This window comes from Bos grunniens, chromosome 25 (assembly GCF_055505025.1).
Source record: "Bos grunniens cultivar Pamir isolate PY7600 chromosome 25, Bosgru_T2T1.0, whole genome shotgun sequence".
NCBI lineage: Eukaryota > Metazoa > Chordata > Mammalia > Artiodactyla > Bovidae > Bos > Bos grunniens.
The window spans coordinates 5,534,003-5,552,915 of record NC_141189.1 but is presented as its reverse complement, the minus strand read 5'-3'; the positions used below and the strand labels follow the sequence as shown (position 1 = coordinate 5,552,915).

The window sequence follows — 18,913 nt, the reverse complement described above, 5'->3', positions numbered from 1 at the left end:
TCAGAATGCAGGGTTGGTTTCACACTGGAAGTCAATTCATGTAAAGCAGCATTATCAATAGGTGCAGGACAGATAGCAATCGGCCATCCCAGTAGGCACAGGAAAAGACGCAGACCGAGAGAACAGACCTGTGGGCACAGTGGGAAGGAGAGGGTGGGCCGCCTGGAGAGAGTAGCATGGAGACATACACGTTACCGTGTGTAAAACAGATGGCCAGTGGGGATTTGATGTGTGACTCAGGGAGCTCAGCCTAGAGGGGTGGGAGGGAGGTTCACCAGGGAGGGGACATATGTGTACCTGTGGCTGAATCATGTTGATGTATGGCAGAAACTAATACAATACTGTAAAGCAATTATCCTTCAATTAAAAAAGTAAAAAAAAAAAATGTTAAGAAGCCAGTCATGAAATACCACATATTCTATGATTCCATTTATGTGAACTGTCCATTCTAGGCACATCCAGAGACGTAAAGTAGATTAGTGGTGGCCGTGACTGGTGGGGTTTGCGGTTAATAATGAGTGACTGCTAATAGGTGCAGGATTTCTTTTATGCGATGATGAAAATGTTCTAAATTGATGTGCTGATGGTTATACAGCTCAGTGAGTATATTAAAAACCAATAAATTATACACTTCGCTTGGATGAACTGTATAGGAATTTTATCTTGATAAAGTTGTTATATAAAATATACTAAAAGTTTGCAGAACAGTATATTATGGATTTCCTGGAGTTGAAACAGTTGCTAAACCTACGACCTGTACATTGCCTTAGCAGTGATCTTGTGTGCTCAGTCACTCCAGTTGCGTCCGACTCTTTGCGACCCTGTGGACTGTAGCCTGACAGGTTCCTCTGTATGTTTTTGTCAAATAAGGTCACAGTGATACACTGTATTCTTAAAAATTGGGATGCTATGTATGCATAACACATTGGTGTATTTTCCCTTCATGTCATAGTTTAATCACGTAATGGATCTGGTGGCAAAATGTCTTACCAGCTGTACACGTAACTGTTGTTGTTGTTCCTTTGCTCAGTCGTGTCGACTCTTTGTGACCCCGAGGACTGCAGCACACCAGGCCTCCCTGTCCATCACCAACTCCCGGAGCTTGCTCAAACTCATGTGCATTGAGGCAGTGATGCCATCCAACCATCTCATCCTCTGTCGTCCCCTTCTTCTCTTGCCCTCAATCTTTCCCAGCATCAGGGTCTTTTCTAATGAGTTGGCTCTACGCATCAGGTGGCCAAAGTATTGGAGTTTCAACTTCAGCATCAGTCCCTCCAATGAATATTCAGGACTGATTTCCTTTAGGATTGACTGGTTTGATCTCCTTGCTGCCCAAGGGACTCTCAGGAGTCTTTTCCAGCACCACAGCTCAAAAGCATCAATTCTTTGGCTCTCTGCCTTCTTTATAGTCCAGCTCTCACATCCATACATGACTACTGGAAAAACCACAGCTTTGACTAGACAAAGCTACTTTGTCGGCAAAGTAATGTCTCTGCTTTTTAATATGCTGTCTGGGTTAGTCATAGCTTTTCCTCCAAGGAGCAAGTGTCTTTTAATTTCGTGGCTGCAGTCACCGTCTGCAGTGATTTTGGAGCCTAGAAAAATAAAGTCTGACACTGTTTCCACTGTTTCCCCATCTATTTCCCATGAAGTGATGGGACCGGATGCCATGATCTTTGTTTTTTGAATGTTGAGTTTTAAGCCAACTTTTTCACTTTCCTCTTTGACCTTCATCAAGAGGCTCTTTAGTCCTTCTTCACTTTCTGCCATAAGTGTGGTGTCATCTGCATATCTGAGATTATTGAGATTTCTCCTGGCAGTCTTGATTCTGGCTTGTGCTTCATCCAGCCCGGCATTTCGCATGATGTACTCTGCGTATAAGTTAAGTAAGCAGGGTGACAGTATGTACTATCACATATCAAGGAGTACCTTGATGTACTCCTTCCCAATTTGGAACTAGTCTGTTGTTCCCTGTCAGGTTCTAACTGTTGCTTCTTGATCTGCATACAGGTTTCTCAGGAGGCAGGTAAGGTGGTATAATATATTGTGTATTTTCCCTTCATATAATAGCTTTAATCATGGAATGGATCTAGTGACAAAATTTCTTACCCACCTCATTAATAAAATTGTAACAATGGCATTTATTGCGTTCTTTCTATATACCAACATTGTGCCACATTCTTAGCATGCATTTTATCATTTGTTTTTCACATTTGATGATGGCCCCGTATTTTCTGTCACTCTCCTGTTCTGTTCTCCAACATACCAGAGCTTACGTTCATAAAATTGTGTTATTTAGTCAAATATCAAAGATGCATGGCTCCTCTTAGGAGCAGGTGCTCTGAAGAGACAGACTGTAGGTCTTCATTTCAGCTGGTGTTAATGTGATCCTGGCAGTTTCAAGAACACATTGATAAATTCACCCATGTATGTTTAAGAAAAATTTTTAAGTTTAAACCATTTTGCATTTGTTACAGTTGATTTCTAACTGAAGGAGAAAACACTTCCTAGTTACTGTCAGTTTTTTGTTTAATGTAACACTTAATTTGAAATACAATCAATGGCAAAGATAATTTTGAGGTTCCCTCCCCCCGCCCCACTGCAAATATAGGCTAGCGCCTCAGCCAGTTTGGGCCTGTAGCAAAATCCCATCGGCTGGCGGCTTACACAGCAAACATTTATCTCCCATAGGAGGCTGGAAAAGCCTAAGATGAGGAGGGGGGAGATTTGGTTCTGGGCGAAGGCCCTCTTGCTGGCTTGTAGACGGCCACCTCGTGCATCTTCACATGGAGAGCCGAGTGAGGGCATGTGCTGTGGGCCCTTCTTTATAAAGGCACGGACCCCCCATCATGCCAGCCCCACCCCCGTGACCTCGGCTAACCCCAAGCACTTCCCAAGGGCACCACCTGTAGATACCTTCACATCAGGGCCTGGACCTTCAACATATGGATTTTGGGTGGGGTACAGTTCTGTCCATAGCGACTAACTATGGTGAAAATCTTGTCCATAAATGCTAACCCTTGCCTTTTTTGTTTGTTTGTTTTTAGTATTATGTGCCAAGAACCTTGCAAAGAAAGACTTCTTCAGTAAGTAAACACCCATTTTTGCTCTCTTACACTATTAATATTCTTCACATATTTCTGAAATTTAAAACTTTTTCAAAAAACACTGGGTGTATTCTCCTAAAAGAAAAGACTAGAAACCCACGGTTTGACAAACTTCATTTCCCAGTTGACTACGTCACAGAGGCTGCTTAGCTCCCAGGCACAAAATTTATAACTCAAGCAGGAAAAGCTCTCTCTCGTTCCCTATTCTGGCCACACCCCATTTTCTCTGCCTTTCCATCCATTAATGTATCGCTTTCTGCTGAAGTGTTCTCAAATACAGATGAGACATTTTTCTATAAAGCGTCTGAGTTTCAGTAAAACTAATAGTCAAATTTGATAAATTCAATCACACTTGAAAAGTCTTGTAATGAAAGGAATTGTAAAAATAAAAATAATAAATGGAGAGTCATTTTCTTATGAAAGGAATCGCTTAAGGAGCTCACCTACTATAAAGTAGGTGCCCGCAGCAGGAAAATTTTCACACTCTTTCTGATCCTCACCAGAATGCTTCTTGGTTCCTAAGTGGTAGTATTCACACTCTCAGGTGAAGAAACTGAGAGGTTCATGGGCTTTATTCAAGGAGCTAAGAAGGTGCAGAGGGATGGATCCCATCCAGGTCTGTCTCTCAGACCCGGCCACCTCTTTGATCTTATAAACCTGTCTGATTCACACTCCAGCATTTAAGAACCTACCTAATGAAAATGTGGTGAATGCTGCATCCAGAGATAAAATAGACAAAGACCAGCAAACACAATGTCTAGGTGTTATTTTTTAGGAAGTACAAATACATTTATTTGTAGACACTGTTTCCTCCATTCAACTGGTAGTGATCTCCAGAAATGGAAATCCGAATTTAAGCCTGTTTTCAGAGTTTCATTTCTAGTGTCTAAAAAACTGAGGAGGTGTCATTCTGGGTGGGTTTTCTTAGAAAGCTTAATGGAAATAACTTACTTTGCTGATCGAAACTAACCTTAAATTTGAGAATGAAATATACCAGGATAGTTAGGTGATCTTGAAGCGCCCTTTACCTGCGGGACCATGTTCTGTGTCGCACTGGTAGATCTGTCATCTCATCCAGTGTGGCTGTCCCCTCTCCTCCAGGGCTCCCTGACCCTTTTGCAAAGATTGTTGTGGACGGATCTGGGCAGTGCCACTCAACGGACACGGTGAAGAACACACTGGACCCAAAGTGGAACCAGCACTACGATCTGTGAGTCGGATGCCCCACAAGGCACTCGGGAATGAGGGAGAGTAGGTGTCTAGCTTGTAAGAGAAGCATTTGTTTAAAAAAGGGATTACCAACTTCTTTCTGGTAACAAACATGGATGGCCAAAGACACAGTGCCTACTTTTAGAATTCATATACTTGGAAGTTCTTGCATTTGACGTTTTCATACATTTTTTTTATGGTTTGCTTCTGTAACTGTGATCTTCAAACATTGAGTCTCCTGGCCCTCCCTAACAGGAAAAAGGGGCTATGGTTCAGGTCCTCTATATGCTACTGTTTTTTGAGCAAAACCATGAGCATAGTTGTAAAACGCATTATTTGAAATGTATTATTATACATATTTATTATGTTGTTTTTGTTGTTCAGTCGCCAAGTCATGTCTGACTCTTTGGCGACTCCATGGATGTAGCCTGCCAGGCTCCTCTGTCCATGGGATTTCCTAGGCAACAATACTGGAGTGGGTTTCCTTCTCCACATATTATACAAATATCTTATACACACACATATATATATGCTGATTTTAAAAATTTTGCTTAGATAGTAAAGAACTGCCTGCAATGCGGGAGACCCAGGTTTGATCCCTGGGTCAGGAACATTCTCTGGAGAAGGGAATGGCTACCCACTCCAGTATTCTTGCCTGAAGAATTCCATGGGCAGAGGAGTATGGCTGACTACAGTCCATGGGGTCACAAAAAGTCGGACACAACTGAGCAACTAACACACACACATTTTTTGCAAGAGCAAATAAAGTTTGGTATGAGTGAATGTATATGAGCCCACACACCATCCGACAACTTCTTATATCCATGTGGGGATTGCCCTTTGAAAACCACTATTTCATATTCACCTCTGTTTTCACGTCCTTGCTAGGAAATTTTGTCAGGTAACGCTGAGTGAGTACTGCTTTCTTTTACTACCACACCACAGATCGTGCTGGTTTGAGGGGGTTTTTAGTAGCTGGATCCTGAGGCCCATTTTCAATTACACTGTGGCTCTGGAGGTGGTCTGGAAAGCGGTTGTCAGTCCAAGTCCTGGAAGCCCCGTCATGGCTGACCTGCCCTGAGAAGAAGGGGGTCTCCTGTCCGAGCTCTGCTCTTTCGTGTGCTTTGGGTGGATGGAGGGTTTGTAAGGAGTCCTTTGTTGCAGACTGGTTATTCTCTACAAAGCCTAATTGGTGGGAGCTTATGAATCCTGCCATTATCTTTGAAACTATTAAAATCTAGTAAATCCCTGTTATAAGATTATCATCAGCATGTAGTTATCTCCATGTGCTTCTCACATAATCAGCTGTAGCCCTTTTGCCACCCATTGAAGTTAGTGACATATTCATCGAGTGCCTGTACTTGTGGATCTAGAGCCAACATTATTTTCAGAGAATTCTTCTGGACTAACAAGTCTGTCAAATAGAATCTCGATGGGCCATTGTAATATAGAAATGCAATTAAAGATGAATTTGCACTTTGGTTTCAGATATGTTGGAAAAACGGATTCTATAACCATCAGCGTGTGGAACCACAAGAAGATTCACAAGAAGCAGGGAGCCGGCTTCCTGGGGTGTGTGCGGCTGCTGTCCAACGCCATCAGCAGATTAAAAGATACTGGCTGTAAGAACCCGACGCTTTTCTGCCTCTCAATGCACCGAGGAAGGCTTACGAGCCATCATTCTGTTTATTACCATTTTTGAATACAGAATTCCTGCCCTCCTCCCTAGTTAACATTCCCCAGGTTAAGTTTTGAATTGTTTGTTTGCAGACCAGCGTTTGGATCTGTGCAAACTAAACCCCTCAGATACTGATGCAGTTCGTGGCCAAATAGTGGGTAAGAACTTTCTCATCTCTAAAGAGATAACTTTTACAGAACTTAACATCCAGCTCTTCATCACTGAGAAAACACACAAAGCCACTGACCCATGGTGACGTACGTGAAGGACAAGCCACATTTGGGGGCCATCTCTCCAGTACTAAGAAGTTTCATCTTGTGTGGTTTTTGTTACTTTATCCGGTTCCCTTCATTTAGTCGTTCAAGGTGGAGTTAAAGTGACTGAGGTACACAGAGATGTAGGGTTGTAATTTTGGATGTAATTTGAGTCCTCACACTTGTCCCGTTACCCAAGCGCAGATGGTAAACACAGTGGCCACGCGTGCATGAGCTGAGACAGCTCCACGGGAAGGCCATTACGCATGTAGATGGCAGTGGGGTTTCTGAAGACTTCCGTGTCCTATGGTTTTACAGAAGATTGACTTAAAATGAAGAAATGAAACATGCTAATGTTACGAAGTGTTGACTAGACATATTCTGCTGGAAGTTAATTTGTCGGTTAAGCAGTTCCTCCTGTTATCCCACCCCATTCTTATTAGCATTTCAGAGTAACTCAGATATTGACCCTGCATTGCAGGGAATCCAAAAAAACCCCATAGTATTTCAGTAGCACACAGAATGACTTATGACCCCAAATCTTTTAGGTCTTGTCTTGTGTAGAACTTGTTGTTCAGTTGCTGAGTTGTGTCTGACTCTTTGCGATGTCAAGGACTACAGCACGCCAGGCTTCCTTGTCCTTCACTATCTTCCAGAGTTTGCTCAAACTCATGTCCATTAGGTCGGTGATGCCATCCAACCATCTCATCCTCTGTTGCCCCCTTCTCCTCTTGTCCTCAATCTTTCCCAGCATCAGAGTCTTTTCCAGTGAGTCGGCTATGTAGATCTGACCCAGGATAAATGAACAGTGAGAATCCATCCTGCAAACTCTCCTGATGACAGAGTTCTCACTCACTGCCTGTTTGTGATGTCTTCTCTTCTTTGTGGAGAGACATGCGGGGCAAAACCAGTACCTGGAAGCAACTTCATCCGTGTCTTTGTTGGTTGTATTGGGGATGGAGAGTAGATACACAGATGCGTCTAGACTGTGCAAATAGACAGTACTCTCTGTGTCCTCATCCAGCATAAGTCAGAATCTTTAAAAAACAAGATAACTTGGAAAAAGTGAACATTGTGTTATTTTTATGGAAAGCGTGGCACACACAGCACCTCCTCCTGTTCCACGTTCACAAGGAGGGGTCCGAGTGGTGTGCAGTGGTGTGGAGCCACTGTGTGAAATGTCTCATACTTGAAAGCACAGGCATGTGTCATGTGAGTGCAGAGACAGACACCTCACTTTAAAAATAATATCGTATATAAATTATACATTTGTAGTGGCTCACTATATTGCAGTTGTATAAAATATCCCTGGATTTTAATGCAAGATGTCCTTTTCTTTTCAGTCAGTTTACAGACACGAGACAGGATCGGCACTGGCGGCTCTGTGGTGGACTGCAGAGGCCTGCTGGAGAGCGAAGGGTGCGTACCCCCAGGCTGCTGGCGCTCGCACTGCGGGAGAGCACCCCGCACACCTTTTCACTGCGTTGCATATCTGAGGTGCAGGGAGGGACTTGGGGATACAACTACGATCCAGTTTCCTTGTCTGTAAAGGAAGCTGTCAAGACTAGTAGGGTCATGCCCCAAAGACTCAGGGTCCAGTTTACAGAGGTTCCCACTGGCCTGAGAGCGTTGGTCAAGAATGATAACTGCAACACATCAAACCAGTCCGTGGAGTTCATGACGATACAGAAAGAAAGAAGTTATAAAAAACCAAACCCCCCAAACCATCAAGAGCTCTCGTTGGTCACTATCATGATTTTTCGATCCCCAATGAATTAACTCTTAATGCCATTAATAGTTGTTGACACCATCAGGAAAGAGAACCTGACGTGAACATAGATCTTGGAGGTTCCAGGGATGGGAATGGGCTGCCCAGCCCCAGGGGACTATAACAAATCCCATCCAGAAGTGGGGCTCCCTGTAGAGTATAGCAGACCTAAGCCAGTGTCCAGCAAATACACTGCAAGGAGAATAAGGGAATAAAAAGGAAGGAAGAGAACCCATAAATTTAATCAACAGGATTTAAGAGGCCCACCTACTAGATGCCGTGTGTGGATCTTTTTGGATCCTGATTAATGCGATAGTGGACTGGCGAAATTTGAATACTGACTGGCATTATGATGACCCATTTTGGGGATCATGCTAATGGTAAAAGGCCCATCTTTCAGAGATATGTGCCGAAATATCTAAGGATGAGATGGTAAAATGTGGGGATTGTTTTCTGAATAATCCAGTGGAGGGGGGAGAGCTGGCCACGTGGCCACGGGATGGTATCGGCGGTGGGTGAAGAGTCCAGGGCGTTCACCGAGCTGGTCCCTCCCTTTGTGTTTCTCAGGAATTTTCCAGCGTAAAACGTTTTTCAAAAGTACTTGCTTAAAAGGGAAAATAGCCTTTAAGGTAAATTGTCTTCCCAGTTGTTTAGGGGATGAGGATTTATGTTAAATGTCACTTTTAAAGTCATTGCAATATTTGATGTAACCAGGAGTTCTATTATAAAATGACAAGGCAAATGGAATGTTTGATTCCAAGTCAAGAAAATTGAAACCTCCTTTTCTGAACTTCTTATAGTTCAAGGTTGGTGTTTTCCGACCATTCAGCTATCCCCAAGTTTGAAATCCTACCTTGGCCTCAGTGGCACTTAACATGTGGCTTCCTTAGGCCATTGATTCCTTGTGAACAAGTTTGGCTTCCCAGTGAAAAAGGACAGGACGAATTTGATGAAACTAAGTCCGGGGGACATTCTGTATTGTCTAAGAGAAGCAGAATAGACGGGTGTGAGAGCGTGGCGTGAACTGGGGTGCGTCCCTGTCTTTGGCGGGTGTTGTCACGTGAGCTGTATCCTCCCCCTTTCCAGAACCGTGTATGAAGACTCCGGGCCTGGAAGGCCCCTCAGCTGCTTCATGGAGGAGCCAGCCCCGTACACGGATGGCCCCGGGGCCGCTGCTGGCGGGGGCAACTGCAGGTTTGTGGAATCCCCGAGTCAAGACCAAAGACTTCAGGCCCAGCGACTGCGAAACCCTGAGGTGCGAGGGTCGCTCCAGACGCCACAGAACCGACCTCACGGCCACCAGTCCCCGGAGCTGCCCGAAGGCTACGGTGAGGGCGCGTACCCGCCATTCCAAGTGCGGTTGGCCACGTGTCCCTCTCCGGTTTCAGACCTTTTCTGGTAACACGTACCTGCCAGAGCCGCTGATGTTTGCAGAGCTCTGCCCCATGGCGGTTGTGTCAGTGTGATGGTTGACAAATCCTGCTCCTCCTTAATGTATCCGCCCTTGCTCCAAGCTTCTAGGACAGCAATTGTGTGAAGAATGTAGGCAAACAAATGTCAAAGAGAGCCAAGAGGAGCAGGGCGGGGGTCTGGATGAGGCTCTTTGCAGCGCCCTGGGATTTGAACGTGGGAAGGACGGCCTTGGGTAGGAGTGATAAGATGTACTACTATCAGGAAACGTAAAACAGAATCTTTTGACAACCACAGAGGAAGCGCCTAAATGAAGGAGGACTCACGTAGATCCATGTTGGAGGATCCACATAGATGGGGCAGATGAGACCGGAAGTATGAGTTGTTGCAGGGGACAGGGGTGGAGGCAGGATGAGTCCCAAGGTGGCAGGTCGAGGGGTGTGGCCGCCTCTCCAGGTGGGAACAGGAGAAGTAAGATCTGTCCACATGCTGACCCCAGCAAGCCAGGCCCGAGTTCACTCCTGCCCTTCACACCCTCTCTCGGTCCTTTGAGAGACTGTGGGAAGGAAGCGGGGCCTCCGAGCTCACAGGCCTGACCCCTTGGACCGAGTGTCACTGACCATGTCCCCACTGTGTCGTGCAGAGCAGAGAACCACGGTACAGGGCCAGGTGTACTTCCTGCACACGCAGACGGGAGTCAGCACGTGGCACGACCCCAGGATACCCAGGTAGGTTTCCTGAGTGGCTCACCGGCAAGGCTGCGTTCCAGCAGTGCCTGGACCCCCTGGCTGTGGGTGATACAGCCCTTAGGGTATGGAGATGTAGGCTTAGAGGGTGGGCTGTCTGAGGTCCTGACTCAGACTCTCGGGACGGGGGCGGGGGGGGGGGGGGCTGTAGTCCCAGCTCTGCTCCCCCCTCCCCCAGCTGGTCAGCAGCTGCTGTGGCACAATTGGGTCCTTTAGACTAAAGTTTAGAGAGCGATCCTGGGTCTTGAAATCAGGTTCCATAACTGGAAAAGACCCTCACCCTTAGATGAAATCAAATGCACTTCCTCGAAAAATCTTCAAGATGTGGTTGCTCTCATTTTAAACTAAAAGTATTGCTGAATAAAATGATCTGATATTTGACCTGATGCTTTAAATAATTGGAGTGGGGGAGTGAATGGGGAGCCCTGGAAGCAGGTTGGTGATGGGCTGGTAATGGTTGAAGCTGGTTATTCACTATGGTCTCTCTTTTTTTATATGCTTAAAATTCTCCGTAATAAAAAGTGAAACAGGAAACACAAAGGCTCCGTCACCCTTTCTCTCTTCTACTTTACCATCCCTATTGCCTCAGTCCCTGGGGGACCACTCCTGGGGGAGATGGAGCTTTTCTATACGAATTCCTTCTACAAGGCCATACATCTGAGCCCAGGTCAGAGAGATCCCTGCCCCTCCCCTACCTGTAATGGAGTTAAGTTTCTTTTTTCTCTTTGTTCTGCTTTCTTTTTTTTTTTTTCTTAGAAAATTTTTTTTGGTTTCAGAATAGCATTACTACTTAATAACATTTTAGTAATGCTCATTTCCTTTTTATTCATAATTTGTTTCATCTGAGAACAAGCTTCTTGCCTTTGATTTTCCAAATCTATGTTGAACTTACAATTCAGTGTCTATAATTAGAATGGAAGTATTACCTGCAAATGAATGAACTATCTCCTTGGTACTCTCGGGAAGGAAGGTCAGGCTTTTGTGCTCATTAGAAAAGCATCTTGGTCAGTAATGCTTGCTCCCAGGTGACTGTGGATTGGGTTGAAATAATTAATCACGAGGTTAGACTTAGAGCTACTTGCTTATTAACAAAAGTGACTCAAAACTGAGACGGCCTCATCCTGGCGCAGCTCTCTAGAATGGAAAGATTTCCAGTGCATGTTCCTATACTCGTCTGCTGGAGAAAACGTGTTTTCTGGGAGCTTTCCCACGGAGAGACCCTTCTGACCTTGAGCATCTCGTTAACTTGTGAACCCAGAGAGGCCTTCTGGCAGCATTCAGGTCCCCCCCACTATTGGGCTGGCCAAAAGCTCGATCGAGGTTCTGCATTGCATCTCCTGGATGCAATGTTTCGGTCCTCTTTGGTGGGAGGAATGGTCTCCCAGGCAGACCGTGCCCTGTCACGACCGCAGGCTCTGAGCGTTGCCGTTTTATCCTGGGGTTTTGCTGCCGCCTGCACCAGAGGCCGGGCCTCGGCGGGTGTTTGGTGTAAGCAGCACCTTGGTTGGCCTGCGTAGGCCCTGGATAAGGGGGCGCCCCTGCTTTTCTCACTGAAGTTTTGGTCTCAGGCCTCCACGCTCAGATGGACAAACCGCTGTGTGTCTTCCTTTCTGGTAGAGACCTTAACAGCGTGAACTGCGATGAACTTGGACCACTGCCGCCCGGTTGGGAAGTCCGCAGCACGGTTTCCGGGAGGATATATTTTGTAGATCATAATAACCGAACAACCCAGTTTACAGACCCACGGTTACACCACATCATGACGTAAGACACTCACCAGCTCTTTGCTGGCCTCTTTACCGTTACAGTGCCATGTTTTCTACCGATATTTCCCTTCATCTGTCGACTGCATTGTTGGTTAGCAGAGAATAAGTGTGAGCAAAATATGATAATTACTGAGTGGACAGTCATGTGTTTTAAACTCTCAAGCCAGCTGGGTGCAGTCCTGAAGGCCTGTGTCACAGCCAGCCTGTAACTGAGTTGCAGCCTAAATCAAACCCCCGAACTGGCGCAGCTTCATTCTCGGAGCTTCCACACGCATATCTGATAAGACGGGTGGTCTCAGAGTGGGAAGCAGCAGAGTGAGGTTTTCCTTGGGGTCTGCTCACCACTGCAGGGAAGGGCTGGTCCAGAGCGCCATTTGGCTTCCCAGACCGTCATTCCCGGGGGACTTGGGTCTGGGGATGACCTTGGATCCCACACTCCACGTCCCAGGATAAGGGACGTGTGTCCTCAGACATGAGAGCCCGGGGGTGCTTGTCACTGAGAGCTGACGTAAGTCAGCAAAACTGGAGCAGAGCAGGTAGCTGGTCCTGGGCCTCCTCTGTCCCTGGACTTGCGCCTCCAGTGAGGAGATGGAGGCCCCCGGGTGAGAGGAGGAGGAGCGGCGCCTGCCACATTCCCTTGTTTGCCTTGTGCGCGTCACCGCCTCCACTGCCGTCTGCTTTCAGTGTTCCGGTCACCTCCGTGTGATTCTCGGCCCCGAGGCCCCGCTGAGCGCGCGTCGGCACTAGTTGCCGATGAGTGCTAGAAGTTTCTGTGTTTATCATGGCAGTGATGATGTATGAGAGGCGGAGATGGGGGGTCTCCTCTGTTATATCCTGGACACCTGTTGGGTTGGCCAGGAAGTTCATTTGGGGTTTCCGGTAACATCTGATGAAAAGGCTGTTCTGAGGGTGGCCACCCTGGTTTTCACGAATCTGCGTACAGAGTTGTGTCACCGGGGAAGCACTCTTGACCGGAAGTGGGTGTCCTGACCTCTCTTCTTGGTCCCTTGGTATGTGTTGGGGGGACACTGGCTGGCTGGCCCTTGGGGTGACCTCAGCGCTTCTGTTCTCCTCAAGTCACCAGTGCCAACTGAAGGAGCCCAGCCAGCCACCACCGCCACCCAGCGAGGGCTCTGTGGAGGACGAGGAGCTGCCCGCCCAGAGGTACGAGAGAGATCTGGTCCAGAAACTGAAGGTCCTCAGACACGAGCTCTCCTTGCAGCAGCCCCAGGCTGGCCACTGCCGCATCGAGGTGTCCAGAGAGGAGATATTTGAGGTATGGGGTTCGGGGCAGCTGGCCGTCTGGTGGACTCTTTCCCCCCTCAGTGGACAGTGAGTTCTGCTTTCTCTCTGGTGTGTTGGGGGTGAAATGTAGGGGTTTATCAGGGCTGAAGCCCCAGGCAAGAGAGGGATCAGTATTTCCTCCTGTGGTCTAGGTTTAAAAATCGATGACTTCTGAGTGAAGATCTAGCGATCTGTACAGAACCAGTACAAAGTGGTACTGTAAATCCTGCACCTGCGTTGTACGGATGGTATTTCCTGCCGTTGGCATGGCATCCTCAGAACCAAGCATCCCCGTGCGGGGCCTGGCCCACCATCTCCCTGTATGGCACTGTCTCCCTGGAGGAGCCAGTGACCTCCCTCTCCCTACTGGCTCTGGGTGGCGTGCTGCCCTCTGTCCAGCTGCCCTGCGGCATCGGGCTCCCCAAATAGGGGACCTCTGGCAGGCAGGGCCCTTTTCTCGGGACCACCATCGTTGGTAGAGTCTCAGCCATGTATGGGTCTCTGTGGAAGCCTTGCTGAGGCGCAGGCTCTCCCAGCCCACAGCAGCCGGGGGGCCGCTCAGCGCCTTCCCCAAAGTGCCCGGGGCCGCACAACTGGAGCCGCTCAAATGCCCGGTTTTGCCCACTGAGCGTCTTAAACGGCTGTCAGAACGGGGAAGCTGAATTGTGGACATGCTGCTGCCAGATCTTTTCAACATCCTCTCGCCTCTTGGGGATGGTCGCTTTTGAATCCCGTTAAATTTAAAGCAAGAAAACGTTCTTAAGTGCCTTTTCACTGAAAATACCCACAGACACTGAGCTGGTTCCACTCCAGAGGCTGACTCTGAGGCCCTGTTAGGCTGACCACATGTTTCCTGTGTCTGATGAGCTGCTTTATGTTCCACTGAAAGCCTCCTTGGCTTTTTGATTCAGTGGGAAAATGTGATTTTTGACTTCAGATGTAAAACCAGGCTCAGGATTCTTTTACTATTTCGCTCTTATTATTTTACTCTCTTATGAGGTCTTCATTTGGCTAAAGCATATAAACTTATAGGACACACTGGAATTCATTTGTGTGGAGAAAATCAACCCTAGAGAGGACGTTTAATCCTTAAGTCGTGATTGTGCTGAGGGTACATGTGTGTATCCTTGGGTACAGTGTCAGCTGCCGTGAGCTTTGTTGTTTCTGAGGGAGTGATGGTGGGAGAAAGGTGAAGGAGGAGCAGTGAGCCAGAGCCCAAAGTACCATCCTGAACAGGAACCAGACAGGACTCAGATTGCAGTTCTTAAAAATAACCTCGGATCTTATTTATAGTCAGGCTCCATTATAAATAACCTTTCATCATGTTATAACTTTAAAAATAAGACAAGTTCTTCTCTCTGAAACTGTAATTTTGATGTGCAGGAGTCTTATCGCCAGATAATGAAGATGCGACCGAAAGACTTGAAAAAGCGACTCATGGTGAAATTCCGAGGAGAAGAAGGCTTGGACTATGGAGGGGTGGCGAGGTGAGAGGCTCGTGTGTCCCCGCTTCTGCATGGATGTCGGCGCACCTGTGAGCATATGTTTGCTGAGCGGCCCTCTGCCCCTTCCTGGTGCTGATCTTGGGGCAGTCAGAACTCAGGTCTTGCCATCAGAGCATTCTTAGGAAAAGAATTCCTAAAAGCATGTGCTTGCTAGCATCTCGCCATGACCCATCGAGACCCAGCTCTTGACCCAAACATCGCTTCACTTCTTACAAAGTTTGAATTAAACTTTTAACCTTACTCCCTTCGCCATCTGGCCTGGGAAGACAGTACACTCCCTGAACTTCCAGTTCAGGAACTTCTGAACCGGAAGTTAATGTGGGGACAGCCTGGCTTTTGTCCTAAGAGGACCTTCAGGGCTGGGAGGAAGGCATGTGCATTGCCTTTGTGTCGAGGGGTTAAAGCGAGGTTTGGGTCAAAATAACTCATGCAGATGATTTTAAAGGTAATAGTTTTTCATGATTACGTTATGTGTCCTATCTTCCTTCTGTTCACCTTTGAGACAACAGTTCTTTGGCTCTTTTAACTGTTTCTTTTAATAGAACCAGTCACCTAGACCATGAACTTGAGCGAGTTCGTTTATCAGCTACTGATCCTGTGATGTACGTTGGTAGGCACACAGACTAGGTCATGGTTGTGGTGAGGATGAAATGTCATTCTCCCAGTTCCATAATATCAGTATTCCTAGTTCTTCTCTCATTCTTTGTAACTGTATGTGATGTGTTTCCGCCTTTATTTTTTTGTTGTCCACTAGAGACACTGTCTCTTGGCCTTTTTCATAAGAGAAGGATATTAATGCTCCTGACTTTCCCTTCCTTCCACTTCTTACCTCTTACATTCCATTATCTGTAGTATAACTTTAATAGTGTCAAGGCCAAAGATTTACATTTTGTTCTGTAACCAAAATTAAGCCAGTCTCCTGTGCTCATGTATTATTTGTGAGTTGAAAGTCAGCACACTGTTTTATGTTATTATGACAGTGTAAGTACCATTCAGAGGGATTAAGTGGTATTCTATCATTTATTTTATCCTTTTGAACAAATTTTAATTTTTCTAAGAATTTCTTCTTCTTCTTCTTTTAAACCAGGTCTTGTCTTTGTTGCTCCATTAAATATCACCTTTGGCCAATTTCCCCTCCCATCCTCTCTTGTGGAGGCCCTGTCCCCTGACGCGGTTTCTGTAGACCTTCTGCACCGCTGTCTTCGTGGGACATCACTGCTTTCTTGGGTTGCAGCCATTGTTGTGTGGGTCCCATGGCTACTTATTCCTTGGCTTACTCCCTCGTGTTACTGGAGTATATCCTCAAGTAGCCTTCTTAGAAAGGGCGTGTGTGGGGTTAATTTTCCAAGATCTTAGGTCTGAAAATGTCTTATAATCTTCACTTTGATAGCTTGGCTTCTTATAGACTTCTAGAAAGAAAACCGTTTTCAATCAGAACTTTGAATTTGCTGTACTGTCTCCATGCACCCAGGGTCACTGTCTGATGACAGTCTGGTGTTAGTCCCTTTTGTGCTCTTTGTCCCCATCCAGGAACATCCACCATCCACAGATGCTGTACTTTTTCCTGTTTTTCTCCCCCACTCCTGTCTTCAAGGCCTCCTTGCCCGTATCCACCATCCTGCTCGTTCCTCCCACCCCCTCCTCACTTCCTTGCTCCTCTTTCGGCTTGCTGTCATTCACTGGCAGAACCCCAGTTCTGAAGCATCCCATCCCCTGTGAAGGAGTCCCCTCTCTGACAGGGTTACGAGTCAGAGAATCACCAGCGACTGCAAACCTCAGCTGTGGTAGGTGCTGCAAGGGGCCTCGTTAATGTGCAGTCGTGTGTGACAGTGGTCCCATCTTGGGGGTCACGGGACAGGAGAGCCTCCCACCCTCACAGTTTAGAATACACAAGCAGATTGGCAGCCCTGCAGCAGTCAGCACCAGCAAAATTAGGTTCTGAGAAGTGATATGGGGGTCTCACTACGTCTCTGGGTGAAGTTGGGATCTTTTCCAGCCGCCAAAAGTAAGTAAGTAAATGGGGCCGGGAACAGAATCGTTCCTCCAGCCGCTTCCCATCGCGTCCGCCTCTCTCCCCTCCTGCCCCTCCGTCTGGGATACAGGTTGAGCCCAGGCCTTCCTGACCACGTGCTCACACTGCAACTGCCTCTCCCCGAGAAGTGCTTTTTCTTTCCAGATTGTCCCAGGTTTCTTCTTCGATCTTCTCCATATTGATTCTAGAAAGCATCTTTCTTCTGGCAAATGTAACTTACGTTTGCTCTGAAAACATAAATCCCATTCCCAATAAGACAAGGGCTTTAGGCTTTCTGTCCCTCTCTTCAGGGAGACTCTTCTGTTTCCTCATTCATGTTTGTCCGAAATTCATATCAAACTACTTCCATTCTCTCTCCTCTGCCTTTTTCTTTCTAGTCTCAGGATGTCTCAAGAGCCAGTATCTTTGAATGGTTTCACTTTACATTGTTCTGTGCGTAGCTGGGGTTTTGGTCCCTAGGCGAGCATGTGAACAGCTGGGTGAAGTTTGATTTGAAAGGAGTTTGCTTCCTCTCCCGTTTTCCATGGTTGTGAAACCTTCCAGGTGGAGGTGAGTCTCGTGTAGCTGCCTTGATGAACACGGTGCTGCAGGGGAAAGAGCTGAGCAGCCCTGCTTTTCTGCTGCCAGTCTCATTTCCCGTTGTTTCAGCTCTCGAGTCTTCCCCATGTCTGAACGGTCCATACCTGTTGTGGAAGGCCAAGATGCCAGTGACCTGTGTGTTACACACGCGTGTATGTCTGCTCCTCTCCCCTGCCTCCGGCTCTGAACCTTTATCCTTTCTCTCTCTTCTGACTCTGGGGATAGCTCTTCCTTGACCACTTCTAGAACTTTTCTCATGTTCTATACCTTGTCCACAGCTCAGTCGGAATGTTTGCTTGTATTTTAATCACTTCCTGTCTAGACAGTTGCAGGTCCTTGGCGTTTATGAAAATAATTCTTTGTAAATCCAAACTCTGAAACTTGGGGCTGAACAAAGCACCAGAGTTGGGAAATCCTGCCTTCCTAATAAAGAGGCTTCCTAAGACCCGGCGTCTTATCTCTGACAGTTCCTTCCTTTTGGAGTTTGATATGTCACTTTGTCGGTGTGATCATTTTGCGGGTCTTTTCACAAGCTTCTCCGACAGATTATCTGCATTTGTGCTTATCCTTCCATATTTTCTCAATTCAATGTTTTCTATTTCAAAGAGTAAGAATTTTAGAACTTAATAAGATTCGTCCATTTCAAGTTTTGAGTAGAAAGAAGACAAGGTTACGCAAGTGTTTGTATAAGACTGCATACTGGGCTTACCAAACCTGACCACGGCAGTTGAGTCACGTTTTCTGTTTAGAGTGCTTTTTTGGTTTGGTTTTAACTTGGCGCTTTTAAAAGTTAAAACATTTATTTGGCTGTGTGGGTCTTTGTTTCTGCACGCGGGGTCTTTCATCTTCCATCGTGGCGTGTGAACTCTTAGTTTGGTCTTGTGGGATACAGTTACCTGACCAGGGGTCGAACCTGGGCCCCTGCGTCGGGAGTGCGGACTCTCAGCCATTGCACCACCAGGGAAGTCCGTTCGTCACGAGATTTTCTCTCTACAAAGTAGCAGAGAAACCTTCGTGGGGTGCAGGCAGGCTGACAGACACCGTGCCTCGGAGCTGGTGATGATTCCCACAACCAGAGATGGTTCTCAACTTCGGAGTCACTGAAGTTTTGCTTTTCTGGAACCGCTAGAAGCAGCTGTTTCCTTCTCCCCTATTTGCCCAGCCTGTCCCGGTCACCTTTTCTGAGGCAGGCAGCCTGACCAGTTTGGCTTCCGAGGGCAGTCTGTCAGTCCTGTGGTGAAGACCCCAAACGGGGGGTCTCACCGTGTCGTCTTGTCGCTGTGGTCTCTAGGGAGTGGCTCTACTTACTGTGCCGTGAGATGCTGAACCCCTACTACGGGCTCTTCCAGTACTCCACGGACAACACTTACATGCTGCAGATCAGCCCAGACTCTTCAGTCAACCCGGTAAGTATCAATGAGTAAGGAGGCCAGAGACCCAGCTGGGGGATCTCAGTGGCTTTCCAGTTTCAACCTCAATTCTTGGTGTAGTCATTGTAGACCTACTCAAAGTCTGTGGCAAATAAAACTGGGAAGGTAGAGTGACAGGTGGTAGGATGGGTGGTTTCCACCCCTT

The 18,913-nt window shown here is 46.9% G+C and overlaps 1 protein-coding gene across 9 annotated transcripts in view; it reads left to right on the top strand.

The window, feature by feature from the left end:
- Nucleotides 1-18,913, top strand: part of SMURF1 (SMAD specific E3 ubiquitin protein ligase 1) — a 91,725-nt gene that overhangs the window by 63,093 nt on the left and 9,719 nt on the right. For all 9 annotated transcript variants that reach the window (XM_086373962.1, XM_086373965.1, XM_086373964.1 and 6 more), the window contains exons 2-12: nucleotides 3,048-3,086; nucleotides 4,209-4,317; nucleotides 5,805-5,938; nucleotides 6,087-6,152; nucleotides 7,592-7,667; nucleotides 9,103-9,344; nucleotides 10,070-10,154; nucleotides 11,790-11,936; nucleotides 13,016-13,214; nucleotides 14,606-14,709; nucleotides 18,630-18,744. In XM_086373962.1, the coding sequence (XP_086230088.1) occupies nucleotides 3,048-3,086; nucleotides 4,209-4,317; nucleotides 5,805-5,938; nucleotides 6,087-6,152; nucleotides 7,592-7,667; nucleotides 9,103-9,344; nucleotides 10,070-10,154; nucleotides 11,790-11,936; nucleotides 13,016-13,214; nucleotides 14,606-14,709; nucleotides 18,630-18,744 (1,316 nt within the window). The remainder of the gene's footprint in view (nucleotides 1-3,047; nucleotides 3,087-4,208; nucleotides 4,318-5,804; nucleotides 5,939-6,086; nucleotides 6,153-7,591; nucleotides 7,668-9,102; nucleotides 9,345-10,069; nucleotides 10,155-11,789; nucleotides 11,937-13,015; nucleotides 13,215-14,605; nucleotides 14,710-18,629; nucleotides 18,745-18,913) is intronic.